The sequence below is a fragment of the Amblyomma americanum genome, chromosome 8, assembly GCF_052857255.1.
Source record: "Amblyomma americanum isolate KBUSLIRL-KWMA chromosome 8, ASM5285725v1, whole genome shotgun sequence".
In the NCBI taxonomy this organism is placed as follows: domain Eukaryota; kingdom Metazoa; phylum Arthropoda; class Arachnida; order Ixodida; family Ixodidae; genus Amblyomma; species Amblyomma americanum.
The window spans coordinates 49,216,821-49,236,036 of NC_135504.1; the positions used below are offsets into that span (position 1 = coordinate 49,216,821).

The window sequence follows — 19,216 nt, forward strand, 5'->3', positions numbered from 1 at the left end:
TACGTCATTAGAACCCTTCTTGAGAAGCGCATATAAAGCACGAATTCGAAAGAAACGAAATGAAAAACAAAAAAAAAAGCGTAGTAGTTTTTTTTGCTCACAAGTGGTCCACTCGTCGGGGCTTTTCACTTATTTGCAATTTTATGTAACACTTCAGAGTTTCCTTGTTTTTTGGGGCTTTGCCCCGCTGCCTTTTATCTCTTCTTACCCTTCTGCTACTGGCTCGCAGATGACAAAAATTGTTTGCTGGAGCTGGTATGACGAAATAGGTCTGACACCCTTGGCATATGCGAATGGCGTTCAATTAATTTTCCCCCTTGCACTGGAACTCTGTTTATTAAAGCGGGAAATCGCGTGCTGCTTCCCTGGAGCAGATATTATGAAATTCCTCTTTTGCTGCAGCACATCTGTCTAGTCTTCGGTGCTGTCGTTATCAACGGCGATTAGCTTCTGCAACCGGTGCCCAAGTCTCTACACATCGCCGGCGAGGAAAACAAGCGACTCTTGACGACCTCAATCACCGTACTTCACCTTGCAGCCGTGACAATGGACAGCCACTGTAAAAAATTTTGAGCCTAGGCCGGTTCGCATCTAAACCGTGTAATACGGTCCTTGTAGCATCCGTGAAAGTCGTAACCTTCGCATGGGGCAGAAACCAGTATTACTATTTCCTTCAAAAGATTGCGAGCGCTGGGGATGAAAACCGATCCACATGGCGTGGTCCAGAAGCAAACCCTTATGAGCTCTAAGCTTTCTGACAAAGGGTGTCAAAGCTGAAGGAACGTCTGAAGGGTACGGCCTTCAGAAGCGCTTATCTCATTTTATTTACCTTCAATTGACTTGAAGCTGGGCAAAGGATTCTTGATGCGAACTTGCTCTCTCTAAAAATTCTAATTTTTTTAATCTTTGGTACGACCAAGAAAAGGGCCAAAGGGCACGCCCTTCGCGTCCATTGAAAAGACCACTTGTGAGCTCTGCCGTTGAACCGAGCAGCGAGAAACGCTGACAGCACACGGTGCGCCGTCCCTGCCAGAAGCCAATGTTTCTGCTGCGATGCCAAGCAGATATCAGTGCGCTGGTATAGGAAGTGCATTGCTGCTGGTGCTGAACATACTGAAAGATGGCATGGTTTCGAAAAAGAGGGCATGCCAAATGATCATTTGAATGAAACATCCCCAGTTTCAAAAGTAAATAAAAACACTAGGAGGTCAGAGCCGAAACATGTAGAACGCCCCTCGTATGTGCGCCTCGTCTCACATAGTGTAATCCCGTGTGATTATTGAGGGTGTGTCGGTTCTCAAGAACGCCACTCCTGCTCTACGCATAGAGGCTGACAGCTCAGAGACCTACTTAGCATCACCTGTCCAGTAACTGGGCTTCATTTCATCTTTTCCGGTCATCGCTTCGAAGACAGTGAGCAGTCCGAGGTAGGGTACCAGATGACACATGCGGGTATGTGGACGCCTGCTTTCTGCCTTAAAAATTGGTTGTATAGCAAACGTTTTAGTACAGATCAACCTTTCTCTGTGGCGCTCCTACATTGCCCTCCGGTGATACAACGGGTACAAGCTTTCCCCTGGTCTGGTGCTCGGCTTATTTAGGATGAAATGCTAGGAAAATGGGTCTTTGAGCCCACCTTGAGCCACCAAAAATACTTTGTGTCATGGTGCTCTTTGGCCATAGATACCCTTGCGCCATAAAAATCTATAATCATCATCATCATTCTGTATTCACCTTCCAAGAGGCTCCAGTTACTTTTCAGTTTTGTGCCATTCCTCGTTGGTTCTTAAAGTGTGCGACAACATGCAACACTGACTTTTTGTTCCAATATCACAGGCTCTTTCTCTGTGGGGATGGCTTTTGTTGTTAATACCTGCTTTGAGTCATCCTGCTAATAAACCGAACATGTCTTCTTTGTTTTCACGATTGAGATGTTTTATAGTCTGGCTGGAAAACACAGAAAAGCATTGACATGCCTCCTCTCCTCCCGCCACCCCTCCGTCGATCACCCTAGCAATTTGATCGCTACCATGAAATTCCCAGCACATTCATAGAATAGCGCGGACTAAGAACAAATTTCACAACTAACAACTTGCAGCAGTGAGTCATCTCACATAAAAAAAGAAATAAAGCCAGAGAGATAACACACCTAAACTTTCCTAGTGCGCTGCCCGACTTCTCAAAAGTGAACGGATCGACACAGCATTGAGAAGCAGTTAAAGATCTCGCCGCTAAATCTGTCCGCGAAAACAACGTTTCAGCAAAGTGCGGTGTCTCGGTCGACCTCAATTCTCTTTTCAATGCATCGTGCTCGCCTGAGCTGCTTCTTGTCGATACGGCTCGGGCGAGCAAGCAGGCGTGCCCCACTCCACGTCTCGTATGCGCCAGGACGCTCGCACCCTGCTTTCCCGCGTGACTTGCCTATGCGGTACCACCCATCCAGCGCGCGACCGCTGTCGCCGTCACTTTCCCCACTCTTCGGCCGAGAGTGGCACGCCTCTTGGGGGGGACAAAAAAGAAGAAGTGTCGGCGAGCCGAAACGTCGTCGTCCCACGCCGCCTAGAAAGCAGGCAGGGGCGCACACACGACGGAAACGGAGCAGACCGCACGTCTTCTAGGCACGAAAGTAACAAGATGGCGGCGAGCAGACGCCCTCGACGCGTCTTATACGCTGCGCATACGAGAGGACTGCAGCGCGACGCTGACCACAGACGACAAGCACGCGACGAGCAGACGAGGAAAAGGAATGCTGGCTTTAGGGGCCGGCATTGCTGTGATTGTCTTTACATAGGTCGTTCTTCAGTTCACGATAGGTGGTTTCGATGGCTCTATACGCGTCATTCATGAGGCAAAGCGTACTTGCATAGAGCATGTCAAGGAAACCTTTGCGCTAAACAAGCATGACATAGGGGAGGAAAAGAGCTGTATTTTTATTCGTCTCGTCTGTGTTTTTCTCCCATGTTTTTTTTGTATTGCGGAACGTTTTCCTTCACAGATTCACCAATTGTTCCAACAGCCTACTTTATAGAACATGCACATTATTGAGAGCTGGGATGAATAAGCCGCAACCTCAAAGTTCAGTTTCTTTTCGTAGGTAAATCTTAAGTGTTCGCTGGATATTTAGGCGTTGATACTTGATCCAGCATACATAGGAGATTTCTGTATACCACAACGAAACGGTACACACATAGGAACGCTTCGGTTTCGTGGTAGAACATCCGCCTCGTATTTGGGATGTGCTGGGTGCGATATCCTATGCCGCCGAGTGTGCACCTTTTTTCTAATGGGTGAAATGGCTGGGAAAAGGGCCTAGGACCAAACCGTTGCCTCCCAAGCACCCAGAGCAGAGGGACAGCACCGAGGCACTGTACAAGAAATGAAAAGACCGCGGTCTACAATGCGGTGACCTCTTTTTCGCAGTCATTCGTTTAGTTTTCGGTAGGTAGTTTTGTTTTCGTAGCTATCAGCTCACGGCCTGTTTGTGCTACAACAGGGATTGAGCGAAACGCGAGGATGTCCACTATTGCCAGGAGAGTACGCTATTGGATCTAGATTTTCCGCGAGATTAAGCATTGCGTGTCGTACATTCCACCTGAACAACCGAAGACAAAGCTAAGAAGCTTCCGAGGCGCTGGAATTGACGTGTGTAGGTCACGCTAAACCCTCCCGACGTCTTTAAACGCTCGTAACAATGTGCAACGTGAAACGGTGCACCGAAGAACTTTGCGGACCCCGTACGAAAAAATTATTTAGCCAGGTGCCCTCGGATGCAAAGACTTCGGGCTTAGACGCTAGCTGCGCAATATCAGATAATAACACTTTTGTGTGCCTATAGCCGTCTAGTGGACAGGTCACGTTCTGGGTGCACTGGATCGTTCTTCCTTGGAAGCGGTATGCAGTGCAAGGCTCACTTTTATCAGTCCCTAATATCACCTATTGTGTCTCGGAAATGGTTCCACGGAACCGTTTGACTATCGACCTGGAACAAAGATTACATTGTGCGAAAAGGAGCTCAGCAAAGATTAAACTTGTATTACGCCACACCAACGACAAGAGCAAGATCAGCTTGATGCGCTTTAAACCCACAGCCCCTCAGGTGACATTATGAAGGCTTGTCTTTATTACGGCCAAAGACAGGCATAAACTGTATCGTTTACTCTGTAGGAAAGTTGTTTGTAAGCGGCTTTATCGCTCGTGTCGCAGCGAAATTTTCGGCAATAGGCATATAGATCCAAAACCCAACCTCGACGGCTGGCATTTCGATGCAGGAGTTCAGCAAGACAGGATGGGGGGAAGTAATGAAAGGCTGTGAAGTATTTTAGACCTCCAACGGTTTCTGAGCTTGCCGCGAACTTGGTTGATGGTTGATGTGGGTTTAACGTCCCAAAGCGACTCAGGCTATGAGGGACGCCCTAGTGAAGGGCTACGGAAATTTCTACCACCTGGGGTTCTTTTACGTGCACTGACATCGCACAGCACACGGGCCTCTAGAATTCCGTCTCCATCGAAATTCTACCGCCGCGGCCGGGATCGAACCCGCTTCTTTCGGGCCAGCAGCCGAACGCTATAAACACTCAGCCACCGCGGCGGCTAGCTTGCCGCGAACTCTTTTGCCTCTCATGATGAGGTGAAAAGCGGTTAGGCAGCCGTAAATCACACCCTGTACCAAACATCCGATCTAGTTCAGAGAAGAAGAACGTCCTGTCATTACTATATACCTCCAATCGATGTCATGACATCTAACCTTTCCTTCTAGCAAACAAACCACGAGCGTGAACTTGGCATACTCAGTCATATGAATGAAGCCAGTTAGGCTTCTGCAAAAACTTCGATAGAGTTATGCATTTTGTTTACTATTTCTTTCAGTCCCATGGATTCTAGAGAATCCCGCGCAACGTATAAACGAGAACCTTTTTACACTCTACCTGGACGCACTATATGTACGGTTCCTCTAGAAGGCAGCACGTTCAACATGTAAATTTTGGCATTATCTTCCCTCTTCTTCCTAGATTAAGAAAGCCTGCACAGAATAAAGTAAATTTAATTGCCGAAATCTGAAATCTCTCTCTGCCTTCACACCTCTCTGGCTGGATGAAGCCGCCGCTTTAAGAGACCACCCAATTTTACCCAGGCATAAGCTACTAGCATTGGAATAATAAATCTAATGTAGAAAGGCTCTAATTTTTTTAAAATTTATTGACCATGCACACGCCCCAAAAAAAAGCAGATATCACAGTGACTGTAGTCAAAGGCTCCAGTAGCAAAGGCAATAGTTAACGGGTATCTCGTAGCGTCTCAACTATCTAATAATATTTGTTCATCGCTCGAACACCATTTTGGCGAGTATTTTGCTAATAAATATAGGAAACAATCAATGGCACTCAGAGGCGACACTGGGGAATGTACATATTTAACTTCAAACTTGCCAGTTCCCGAAGCATGGGCTCCTTTTAAAACGGAAACCCTACGAGGAGCTCGCTTCAGTCGAGACGGCATCGACGCCATAAAATGCCGTGTCGGAAACTTCCGCTTTCACCTACTGCCCGAATGTAATGTGGTCCACGCGGGTCTCAGCAAAACCTGTATTTGACCTGTAAAATGCCCGGTCTTCGGAGCGGGCCAAATGTCGTCGTGTTGTCCAGTAAGGCACTCCCAGGAGTGTGCATTCTCAGGAGGGCAGGAGTTCAAGTGCCGCAAAAAATTGTCGTGGCATTTTTCGCTCTGAACTGAGGTCCAAAAGCATCGCTTTGTATCACTTCTTCCTACTTTCAGTCACTTCTCAGGGAAGAAAAGTAACTCTGGCAAGTGCGAGGCTGCGATGCCTGCAGCAACCAAACTGTAACCATGGTCTCACAAGACTTAAATGTTTTGGAATAGGGCTGGGCTTCTTGAAGCGTAGAGAAAACATTCATATTTAAGTCCAGCTTTCTCGGGCAAAAATCTTCAAAATCGAAAAGCTGTAAGTGACCGTTACAGAAATATTTTTAATAGTCTATTATTCTGATACTTAACAAAATATTTCTTTTCAAATGTTTCCAGCGATCAGAACGAACACCTAAGACTGCCATAAAAAACAAATGAACGCTTTTGACGATAGCAAAAACATACTGCTGGGAATAACAGCGCTGAGACGAGGGACAAAGAAGGAAGAAGACAACAGCACCGGCGCTGACTAACAGCTGAAACTTTATTGGAAAAAAAAAACACGCAGAATATACTCCTTTGACAACCAGGAGCGCGTGCACAACACCAAAAGCCACAAAGATACATCAATCAGTTGAACCAAGATACATTAGTTCACAGTCGTGAACTGTTACAGAGGGGGTGCTCACGCTCGAGTCAGTGCTTTTATGATTATTAAACGCTTCCCTGATTTCCCTTGTTAGTTTATCTTTGTGTTTGAACAGGATGCTAGTTTTATTAAGCATGGGGTACATGATTTTCCAGAAGAATCAGGTTGCTTAACCCTGGGACAGTTCCTGTAATGCAAAGCTATATTTGTCGACGGAGCCCCTTTCAAAGAAGTGTTGTGGTCTCGGAGGCGGGTATTCAAGCACTTTCCTGTTTAACCTATACAGGTCTTCCCGCACGTGAACGGCGCGTCATACATAACCTTTTCAGCACAAGGAACAAACCTCAGGTCATGCTTTATCTGTGAAAGAGGCTCGGTCCTCAAATCTAGCTTTGCATTACAGGCACTGTCCACGGAATAGCCAACCTGATTCTTCTGAAAAATCATGTACTCCCATTTTTAATAAAACTAGAATCCTGTACAAACAAAAAGATAAACTACCAAGGCAAATCCGTGAGGCGTTTCTTATTCATAAAAACACTGACTCGTGCGTGAGCACACCCTTTTTAACAGTTCATGACTGTGAACTAATGTATCTTGGTTCAACTGATTGATGTATCACTGTGGTTTTTGGTGTTGCGCACGCGCTCCTGGTTGTCAAAGGAGTATATTTTGCGTGCTTGTTTCTAATCAACTTTCAGGTGTTAGTCAGCGCCGGTCTTGTCTTGTTCCTTCTTTGTCCCACGTCTCAGCGCTGTTATTTCAGCAGTATGTACCAACTAGCTCAACTTTCCGTTTTATTGAAGCAAAAACATGAATAGGAAAAAACTACAAGAGTGCAATCGGGTGATCTGCGGATATATTGATTGTTATAGTGAAGTCTTGTGTTACATAAAAAAATTGCGTTTCGAAACGGTTTGCCGCTCAAAAATCCTTTTGTCCAGAATTTCTGGTCATGTGAGGGTAAGAAATGCGGCCGCCGTGCTGGCTATAAGAAAAAGAGAGCGAACATTTAGCCCTCATAAAATTTTATTCATCTCCAGCCTATTTTGGAAAAGATCAGCATGAAGTCAGTTCCAAATGTGACTACAAGCTAAAAGTCCCGCCTTTAACTTCGCCATCAGGCATTATGGATGCTCAGATGGGCAGTACTTCTTCCTGTGTTCTCCCTTGCACCCGTCTTACGTAAGTGGCTAACTATTATAAAAACTAATTTCACGACTACATCGCCCTCTCTGAGCCTCTTCAACGCTCAACCACGTTCGTATTGCCTGACCGCTCAACTGGTCACCCTGGAAACCCGCAGGTTTCTTGCAATGACTGGTCAGCGTGTGCGACATTCGCATCACATTGTGCCTCGGTGTAGTGCTGCCTGGCGTGAATAAAACCCACTCGTAATGGGCTTGAATTTTTAACTTGCAGATGATGTTGAACTAGTCGGAAGTCTGGTTTGGTTTGGTTTGGTTTATGGAGGTTTAACGTCCCAAAGCGACTCAGGCTATGAAGGACGCCGTAGTGAAGGGCTCCGGAAATTTCGACCACCTGGGGTTCTTTAACGTGCAATGACATCGCACAGTACACGGGCCTCTAGAATATCGCCTCCATCGAAATTCGACCACTGCGGCTGGGATCGAACTCGCGTCTTTCGGGCCGGCAGCGCCGTAAACACTATGCCACCGCGGCGGCTAGTCCGAAGTCTGACAACCCAGCAGAACTTTTTGCTCGGCTAGTTGGTCCATTCTGACAATAGTGAAAACAGCGCTAAAGAAGAAGCCGGAGGGCGAAACGAGGAAGTGACAGGAAAGAGCGCTGGTTCATTGCATTCAGCGCAATGGACAGGACCACAAAAAGAAACACGAGTACGAGCGCTGCTTACAACTAATTTACTGAAGTTTGAAACCACATCATGTAGCATAAACCAACACGCCTACGCATGCGCAACCATACAATACATCTAGAAACCAGCAGGCTTTAAGTTATTGGTATAAAGCGCGAAAGAAACTGCATCTCTGCATTGTAGGCAACAACTGATGTGTGAGTGACACATCATGTGCCGTATATAACGCAGAGATATTTTCTTTCACTCTCTATTCTGTAATTTTCAGCTTGCTCCTTTGTAAAATTCCTTGTCCAGTTGCCTTTGGCAGGTTTGTTGGCTTATATATGTTGTGCTTGCTGCCTTGAGCAAATCAGTTTGGGACAGTGACGATGTTCCTCTTCCTTTCCATTGACCTGTTCTTTCTGCTCAGTAAGATGAAAGGGATTCTTCTGCATGCTTTTCCACTTGTCACATGCCTATATTTACTTCGGGCTGCAGTATATAACCCAATTCCAGCTTTTTTGCGAGAGGTATACCCTCAGTTCCAAGGAATCCTCCACTTCAGCATAAATTCGACTGTTATAAACGACGGACTAATCGAGGTAGCCATCAGAATCCTCGCTACACTTGTTCCTTCGCTGCATGATGCCTGTCCAGAGGGCCGCATAGGATGGCAATAGCCGTAGTCAATAAAAATTAGAAAGCCATCAGCTGCCTACCGTGCAGTGCTCTCCAGCAATTTCTCATTCGTCCTTCGAGTGGGGTATGCTTTTGGTCTGTGTAGGTTTTCCTTTCATTAACGTACTCTCGCTCCACAGTAACCAACCTCCTGCCAAAGCTCGTTATTCAAAGAACGTATGCAGCCCTGAGAACCGGAACAATACACAATGGCTTTAATGGATTAAAACGGACTCCGCCGCGCGGTAGAGTCCCGGCTATCTGATGCACGTCGCAGAGACGAAGCTCGCGGGCAACTTTCTCTCCTGACTCATAGCTTCTTAACGACGAGAAAACCGAGATCCGCCAGTCGCTTGCAACGCCTGTCTTCTTGGCCAGGCTGTACAAGCTTCGCTCATTGGCTATGCATCGTATAGCAGGCAAGCGATCGGGATCGACTTCGCTATCGAGTAGCGCGAGTAGCTAGGTCAATAGCAGCAGTGCAGCAGCGACGACGCCCAGTTTAGAGGGGCGTGCCATTAGAGACAGAGAAGGGGTGATTACTTATTCGACGGCAGTCCACGGCCGTTGGAAAATGAATGGCGTTCCACCGTAGGCACTATTCAGCAGCCAGCTGTAACGCGATTTGGCTAGAAACGTTACTGAACAAGGCCAAAGGAGAATCTGAGGGGAAATTCGCCAATAAAAAAAAGGCATATTATATATAGATATATACATATATACTCCGGCCAGTATATGTACAGGAAGCAGAAGGAGGAAATGCCAACCCTCAAGACGACCTTACTGGCCGCCTCTCTTGCGTATCTTGCTGTGCCTCCCGACTTTTACTCTCTGTGCAAAACCCTGGATGATGTCAGCGGAGAAAAGGTTCCTCTGGGAAAGCTCGCACAGGGACTGATGTGCCAGCGGTAATCAAGGACTAGAAAAGCGTTCTTGAGGGCAGCGCGATATTTCTTGGCAGCAGAGGTTTGCCATGCGTTCCGTTTCTAAGCAAGAAGGCAACGTATTCGAATAGCTGCCACGTTCTCTTAGGCTACCCATACCGCGTCTCACCCTTTCGAGCCAGGCGAGCACGTGCTGGCGGGCACTCAAACTCATCGCCTCTTCATCCGGTGACTGCGTGCAGTGCATCCAAAACAACCCCAGACACTGCAATTACTGCGGAGGATATCTTGACACAGATCGTACATTATGGAACTGCCCACTACTTTAAATCAGGCTCACCAAGTCCCTGTCTGCAATCGAGGCTTGATAGGAGATCTAGCTCGCTCCGCTATTCAGTTGTTGACGCACCTACGGGGATGCGTCCATAGTCGCATGACACCCAAGCGCCTGGCGTAACTTATGATGAGATCGTTATAGACGCCTAATGATAGGGCGGCGCCTCCGTGAAGGCTTAGCATGCATTGTACTTGCTTTCATGCGTAGCAGCTTCGAAAAAGTCGCGAAGCGATCCTGCGCCGCTCGTTACATGTTAATAATCGGAATAAAGTTTTCGAGACATGCAAAAATTTTACTCACAAATTTTTTTATTTTTGAAAACAAATGCTATTAGTGAGTAATTCTTCTTTGAAACAAAAAGTGCGCATTCTTTTACTTTGTTCACCTGCGCAGAAAACCTCCGAAAGCAATGCGAAGCTAACTGCTTTAATTTCTTTCAGAGCTGAAGCTATAAACACAAAAATACAATAGGGATGTTCAGACACAACAGGCTCAATACGGTTAATTTTGACGAAATCGAAGTTAACGTCAATGTACCCTCTACAAGCTATGTAACAGCTATGGTGTATACTTTCGAAGGCACAAAAAAATGTGTCGATTTTCTTCTCTAACATCTGCGGTCGTTAACTTTTCCTCCGCTATGACCTGAGCGAGCAGGCAAAGTGAGACACATCGACATACTTCCGGCCTCTGTCAGCCGTGGGCACAAGGTGCGTTCCGGAACGGGTTCATATCTGGGCCAGTGCCCGTATGACAGCCGGCTAAGGTCGACCACTGGCGCCCGCTGCCGGCCACGTGAGATGTACCCTCTGAAGTCCTCAAGCATGAGGGATGCCATCAGATTTTTTTTCCTGAATATCCTGGTATATCTGCAGCCATCTTATACCAAAAATTAAAAAAAACTACAAGCAATAGACAGCCTAAAGCAGCAAAAGCTTTGTTTAGGCACGTTGATATAATCGTCTTCGTGTCCTTCGTCCTTCACGTTGCCTTTGTCTTTTTTTTTGCGCTATGTTTCCATGCAGACCGACAAAGTATTTGGAAGTTCATGCCATCGGCTTCTCGGGTATAAGAATTTATCATACAGGTTTCTTTGCGAGAGATAACCGTTTAGCATGAAAATTCAACTCTACTCTGTGGCCGTCGTTTCTATAGTGCAGCTTGATAGCCCGCGCCTTAAGGCAGCGAACGCTTATCGCTAAAGTTGTCGAGTAGGCTGAAGAAGCCTGCGCAATGTAATAAATACCACTCACGCATTCAGTGGACCAAGACACAATAATTACCATGGGAAATGTGTAAAGTGGAAGAATGCGCTAGTTGGTATGACATGATATGGAGGGGAGCTTACCTTGATGTCCACTTCCTCAAATCAGCGGATAGCTGTGCATGCGCGCTTGGTTCCTCAAGCACGTCACTTCGCTTCCAATTCCTTCAGTTGCAAGTTAGCACTCGTCCCGTGATCCTCTCATGTCCTTGTTTCTTGCGCTCAGCCACCCCCCCCCCCCCGCCCCCCTCCATGCTATGGAAAAGTCCATCGCTGTTCTTTCTAAGTAAAACGCAAGACATCTTTTTCTCCAAGCACCACCACGTCTGCATGAAATCCGCAAGTGAGTATCGTCGACGATGAAGCTTTGTGGCCGAAACGTTGCCGCAGATCGGGTGCCTTTACCGACTCACCACCACGCAAGCTGCCTTGGAAATTCTCCTCCGCACACTTGACAATGCCCGAGTTGTCTATTAAAACTTTCGAAGCCAGTGGCGGCAACAACGCCAGTGCCGTGCTTATACCATACAATAAATGTCCCTCATTCCATTATCCTTGTAAGAAAGCGTCCCATGACGCACATTACGCGGGCACACCTTTTGTGAAACTGATAGCAAAGCATACTTCGCAAAATTGCTGCAGATTAGGAAGAATGTGCGCTCTTGTGTACCAATTTCTTGTATGCCTCAAATGGCGGTCGTTTCTCCGCGGATTCGCCGTTTGCAGCGCGAATCTGGTAATTGTGTGCACATGTGTGGTATGAATATTTTACTTAGGCCGATTTTTTCCTGAGGTCTCAGCAGTCGTCGCGGGTTCCTCTGGATTCCTGTGCGGTCCGTTGGTTCTTAAGCCATCTGCACTGAGCGATCGCCAAAAAACTCTTTTCGACTCACTAAAGGCCTAATGTACGCAACGACGCTGCTAGCTGAAATATCCTATGGAGTCGCTCGGTGAACCTAAAGGCTTTAGCGGGCACCAGCGCAAGCAAAGCAACCCGTCCTGTCCTACGGGACAGATTCCTGTCTCTCCGCTGCGCCTTGAACCCGCTCAGCTCAGGGCGGTCGGCGAGCGACCGCGCGTGAGGCGTGAGAGGAGCCTGATGCTCGATGTCGCATCCTCCGTGACGGACAAGCGGCAGTGGGGGCGGGTAGACCACGACTCGGCGGCTGCGCTGTTCGTGACATCCAACGTGGGCCTTCAGACAGCGACGTATCCAACGCGCTTCCTTTTCCACTCACGAACGGAGTAAAATCACAAGACAAGCCTCAACAACACGCGCTCTCAGCCTCCTGGACGAAACGCAGCACGCTACTGCATAGGAACACTCCGGGTGCACCGAGCCTGCTTCGTGGTTGCCGTTGCCTCGTCGTGCTATACTACTGCGGCGGAGTTACTCCGTACGCCTTGGCTGTTTCCTGCCCGAATTGCGGTCGCCGCGACCGCTATGCCGGCAGACGCCGCGGCAGCAGTAGCACAGCCAGAGGACAGATGGAGAACAGGATGACGCGAGGATGTTTTGCAGTGCCGAAGAAAGAGTCACGAAGAACGTGTAGGCGTAGGACTTGCGCACAGTTTTGTCGCTGATATCCTCGTTGCGCCGTTTCCTTGACAATTCTTTGCACGACCGCGTCCTTCAGCGAAGCTCACCCTGGCATTGTTTAATATTTTCTTATGCGACTAAGACATCCCGCCGCTCCTCAAGCGTACAATTCACATTGAGGGCACTATGAAGAGCTTTGTCTGGGAGTTTAGGCGCATTTATGGGAAACCAGAACCAACAAGTCCTACATTTATCTGCTGAGAATATATGACTCAGATTGTTGTGAGATGTAGTGAATCGAAATGGCTGTTCGGTCTGGTTGATGCGTTATTCAACTTTTAGTAAGCGTAGAGATTATGGGGACAGTCGGAGAACATGTGTGTATTCCTTCTGTTTCCCTCTTCTTCTGTGCACTAACTCCTAGCAAAATGTCATGTAACATAAGGGCCACCCAACAACGGTAAGTTGGCCCTCTCTGTATTGTCTTTCTAGGATATGTCTTGATGGTAATGGCACTGGAATCGGCGGCTGTCAAAGAGCGGGAGGGACAGAGGAGGGGGTGGGGGTGGCTTTTACTGATATTGATTCTAGGTGGACGTGTCGCAGGTGTTTTATTCTCCGAGAAGACAGAGCCTCGTAAACGATAACGAAGCTTGAGCCATTTCTGGTCTACAAAACTCGCTGTTAAGTGAAGGTTTGTGAAGACTACGCATTGCATTGCCGTCACAGATGTTGTGTACAGGAAGCTAAGGCTGAATTACCAAAAATACCTACTCGCCGCATTAACCTTATACCAAATTGTGGAATCTCATTTCCTTTCTAGCATGCACTAAAACTACCACATTTACTGCACCATCTTAGGAACTTGCAGTAATAGTGATATCGCTGCAGATTGGAAACAATCTTGTTTTTTTTTTGTTTTTTTGTCATTCATTTACTTGTTTCCTGCTTTCCTAGTGGTAACTCTATTTTGCCTCAGCACTTCGCCAAAAAATCAAACTACTTAAGAATACATTCGTGCGAAGCCATTTCCGTTTCGTCAGCTCAGCACCGGCACGTACACTCCGTCTCAACCCGAACGGAATTCAGAGAAAGATATTCTCTCCAGCCTTCCAAATAAAATGTGACCAAACAATACATAAATAGTGTCCCAAGACCACAAGCAAAATTCATTATTGGGGCACCATGGTCGCTCTTGTTTCAGCCTAACAAATGCCCGTGATCCCATTTTACAAACCGTCGCACCTGAAACCAGCCAGCCCGTTCACTTGCAACGTACACGTCGTCTCAAGACATAGACCGCTGATTTGTTGCTCGGTTCCAGAAATCTTGTTCCTAAACACATTTTTTTTTTCGCTTTTATGATGAACTCACGCACGCCTCGTTATGTACATCTCACTTCGTTCCGCCTCCTCCACGTCGGCGACAAACGAGCTGGAACACAGGACCCGCTATTTCGGTGGCAGGGCACCGCTTCCTCGAGTGAGAACGGCTTCAGGGCTTCGCCAACTTCCGTCACTCGCGTCAAACCCAGCTCAGTCTAAGGGGCCCAGGAAACGGCTGCTCCGTTCAGCCCCCTCTGCTTATAGTGCGACTCCAGGGATTATCCGGTTGCCCGAATTAGCTGCTGCTTTAGTTCCCGCCCTCTGAGAAGGCAGACCATCTAGTGCACAAAAAAATTAAGAGATGGCAGTATACCTGTGTACACACGCCCGCGCAATCCTTTCTCCTCACTTGATCCACGTTGACACAAAGATTGCCGCGACGTCCGGAACGTGGCGACATGATAATAGCGATGATGCAACGGTTGCCGCACTGCATAGGATGTCGCGCTAAAACGAGCTGCAGGTTGGCATACTCGGTGTGACGGCAGTGACGTCTTGATTGACGACCGCTTAGTGTCGTTGAGATTTCTTTGATGCGAGCGTTTCTGCCAGGCAAATATGTGAAGCGCATTATCTTTAGGAAGCGGCGCTGGGTGGAAGCTCTTCAATGTTTGACCTGAAGCCCCCAAAACAGCGCTTTCTGTTCCAGTCCAGTGACTGTCGAGCAAAGGAATGCCGGATCAAGGTATTCCAGCTTATGAAGGAAGCCAACCCTTACCAAAAACCCAGGAAGGCGCAGAGATTTTTTGTTAAATAGTGTTGTGGATCAATTTTTAAGTGCTATTTATTCACGCAAAAAGTTGGTGGAGTACTAATTTTCAGTTCACCAACACCGCACAGAAAAAACGCATATGCATTTAGGCTCCGTGTTCTGGTTGAGCATCTGATCTTCATCCGTGAAGCCTGTGTTTAACTCACTGTGTTGACACGAGCATGTAATTCACCGCGAGAAGCTTTTAAGTCTGATTTGCAGAGACATCGACGTAGTCGATGGCGTAACACGTCACGTGACTGCCTTGTGGTTACGTTACGCTTTGTGACGAATGAAAAAATGAAAGTTAGAGGACCCATCCGAGGGCACTCCGCAAAGCTTCTGATTGAGTCGCTTTCACAGAAAAAAAGAAAACCACGAAGAACTGCGCTGGTTAAACGCATGAGGAGGAATCTTACTCATAGAGATGTATAAAAGTCACGTCTACAACGCCATTTCTACAGAGTCTCTTTGAATGCTGCGGCAATGAATTCAGTATAGATGAAGATGACAGGGTTGAGAGGTTTCAAAAAAGAACAAGAAGAGAAAGAGGTTCAAAGTACTGTGAAAAAATAGCGATCCACTTACTTGTGAGGCTGACTTTCCGGAGGGGTCTCCTTGCAGCGATGGCATCTGTGACGCTCCATGTGGCCATTATGGCCAGGAACAACCACCTGGGTTTCTGCAAAGAGAGAATGAATGCTACATTAGTATCCGGAAGCAAAAACGAAATGTCAGCTTACAGGCATAGCCCGGCATATGCGCTTAACACGCCGCAGCTTTGGGCAAGACATGACTTGGCACTTTTTGGTGTCCGGTTGCCGCGGTGGCTTAGTGGTTATGGAGCTCGGGTGCTGACCCGGAATACGCGGATTTGGTCCCGGCCGCGACGGTGGAATTTCGTTGGAGGCGAACTTCTAGAGGCCCGTGTGCTGTGCGATGCCGGTTCACGTTAAAGAACCCCAAGTGGTCGAAATTTCCGGAGCCCTTCACTATGCCGCGTCTCTCATATCCTGAGGCGCTTTGTTGCGTTAAACCCACACAAACCAAACCAAACTTTTTGGTCTCCCACGACGTACAGCGTCAGTTACTTCAAGAATAAAACATTTCGTGCATGTCACAAGGTAAAAGGGCAAGTAGTGTGCATTGTCACAGGAATTTATTTCTATATAGTTAAAATAAAAGACCAAGCTCTAATGAATCTGCGGTTTTCTAACTGAAATTGACTTTTTCGAAAAACGCTAATATTTTTTTTGCATTTCACAGCAATCAATGAGTGACGAACTGCAAAAAGTGCTCTTAGACCACATTAATAGTCTGCAAGTTTCTGAGCAGTCATTGACTGCTCTGTGCGTTAAGTGTCGTCAAAAGCGAGGTTGCACTGGGTCACGCAGTGAATGGCTGGAGAGAGCTAGGAAGAAAAAGAGTTCCTGTCCACAAATTGGCGAGCGTGCGGCTGCGTTTCGCATGCTATTACCTTAATTTGGTTGGCTATTTTCGTTCTGAAAAGGCAATACCTCTCTGTATTGGGCAATGTCGACCGTCGCTGACAAGCGCCTCATAAAAGGAGGCTAAGAACACAATACCTCGCGGGCTGCACTTGGAAACGGCGCTCCGATAATCTTTGACAACATTCACACAACTCAGCCATTACTATATAGAATTTCATATAACAGTGATCATGCTGTTCCAAAGACCGTAGTCCTCACGTAGCTAGTCAGGCGACTCTAGGAAGCGCACCCGTTTGTTCACGTATCCATTTATTCACACTTTCTCTCATACTGACGCCCTAGTGCTTGCGGATTATTTTTTTTTTCTAAATGGTTCCTATATTATTCCACACAAAGCGAAACGAAGAGCTACCTTGTGGTTACTCCGGTTAATCTCCTCTTTTAAGAAAACAGTGAAAAAATGTTTTTTTTTTCTTCATACCTCAAGGCAATAGGAATTCACGAGGAGCTTCTTCTTACAGATTCACACATATCCCCTTTCTTAGCGAAACGAGCCTATTGGATTATATCCAGGAACGATACGACACAATCGCCGGTGCACAGTTACACTACGGTCGTTAGGGCTCAGTTACCATCAAGAATTATTTCCCAATCTGAGAAAGGAAATCTGGCGCTGCAACTAGCGTTGAAAAAATTATCTGGCAGCGTCTAGACGTTCTTGCAACTCTCCGGCAGTCCGTTAATCGAATGCATGTCTTATCGTGCAGCGAAACGAAATCGAATTCACCGTCGATGGTAATGAGACTGGGCAGAACGCCGGACTCTTATTTCACAATCCTTCCCACCCGTTAGTCGAATACGTTGTAACCTTTGTGTGTGTGTGTGTGTGTGTGTGTATGATCGCGATAAGGCAAGGTCAGAAAGCCACCCGCGGCAAGAGGTGCCAGGAGCACGGTGAGCCTTTTACAACTTCACTGGCCGTTATTTTAGAGCGTAATGGCAAAAGACTGCCCGTGAAAAGAATATACAAAGAAACGAAAACAGCTTCTTGGAGTCGTTATCTGTAATAACTTTTTCTTGGAAGCGGTTCGCCCCTTTTTTACTTTTTTTTTTCAACGCTAATCAATAGCAGAGCAAGAATCCGAGATTGCAGCCATTTGCTGCGAATATTTCAATGCCGCAAGGATGAACCAGAAAAGGATCAATGCGGATACACGTCCTAGATTTTTAAGGATGAGGACCGGGAGCATCAAAAAAGGGCTAAGAAAAAATTGTTCTATGTCCAGCGCAACAGGTCATGTGAACCCCTGTAGAAATGGTTAAAGAAATTACTGATAAATCTTGTTAACATTTGTTTTACTGAGTGGGCAGAACGTCACGAAAACGGAAATACTGCGCAAACTTAAGAATGGTAAGTGGGGCATTGTTATTAAGCTGCATTTCTTTTCCCCGAAACTCAAGCCGCCGTCTCATAGCTTAACGGCTGGGTCAGATGAGACTTTTGCTGAATACGTCGGTTCTCGTCTGATCTATGTACTACTACAAGTAGAGGAACATGGAATTCATCGCCTCTTCTGCCGAAGTTTCTCGGTGTCCGATCTGCCACGACCCGTGTTAATTTATTCATTTACTTCCTCAAAGGCACGGGTATGGGACGTTACTCGAGGGATGGGCATGGCACTTGCGAGATTATGGCGACGATCATTTTCTTGAATCCGAACAGGTGTACACGGCACCCGGTAGTAGATCGTTCGAGCTTCAAGATTATTTGAAAAAAAATTTATCAAAGATAAGCAGTAGTTCTTGCAAAGGGAGGCTGACAGCCTCGTGGTGGTCTATTCGGCTGGAGAAACGATGTAGTCGGGATACGAGTGATGCTCGCAAAGATGAAAGACAAAACATGTGGAAGAGGCACAATCGAAAAATATTTCTTCGTGTTTCAATAGTTGAGAGCGGTAAACTTCGTATGCCCTTTCCACGTCACAGAGTGCAGCTGCGTCTCTAAGCCAATAATGCGACCACAGGAAAAAAAACCGTAAATACTCTACCAAGCGCGTATTTCTTCTTGGTTTCGCTTCATCAATCTACGACAACGCCAGCCGTGAGAGATAAACTGAGATAAACTTAATCATCCGTAACGTTATAAGGAATCGAGCAAACCTTACTTCACGAAGATTTCGCGTGAAATAGTTGAGCTGATCCTCCAACCCGGCTCAGATACTAACGCAATACACAAAAAAGTCGCAAGAATAACAGCGCAGAGTGTCTGCCGTATCAGCGTCGTTTCCGCACCTTCTCGCGTCTGTAGTTTGTGGCTACCTTCACCGGGAAAAGAAAGTCCCAGATGACCACACCATTGCACGTAACGCAGCATAGCCTAAATAACACCTCGCAGACTCTCGCGCCGCCGCCTTTACGACCCCGTTTATACGGCCGCCATCGAACAAGAAGACGTTTGGCTGGTCTCTCAAGCAGTCCGGTATGGGCCGAGCTTCAGATCGCTATCCCGCCGGTGCGGCGCGCTGTGGCACAAAAAAATAAAGAAAAGTGCTCGCGATAAAAGTTGTTTTCAACTTTGCTTTTCGGAGCGAACGATGCTGGCTGGCTCACGGTACTCGCCCGTTCACTCTCACTTGAACCGCCTTTCTATGAGCGGTCGTTTTGTTGGCATCTCTTTTTTTTCTCTCTCTCTAAATCGCCTATGGCGTTGAGCGCTCGCCCGCTTTGTGTTCGAACGGCGGCTGCTGCCGTCCGCTCCTCTCTAATTCTTTAAACTCCACGATACACCCCTAGGCGCTTCTCTGGCGCTTTGAAT

The 19,216-nt window shown here is 47.0% G+C and overlaps 1 protein-coding gene across 1 annotated transcript in view; it reads right to left on the reverse strand.

Moving 5' to 3' along the window:
* The window catches only part of Cht7 (chitinase 7), a 166,224-nt gene that overhangs the window by 39,882 nt on the left and 107,126 nt on the right, over positions 1 to 19,216 (reverse strand). The window contains exon 2 of the mRNA XM_077634734.1: positions 15,539 to 15,632. Coding sequence (XP_077490860.1) covers positions 15,539 to 15,632 — 94 coding nt within the window. The remainder of the gene's footprint in view (positions 1 to 15,538; positions 15,633 to 19,216) is intronic.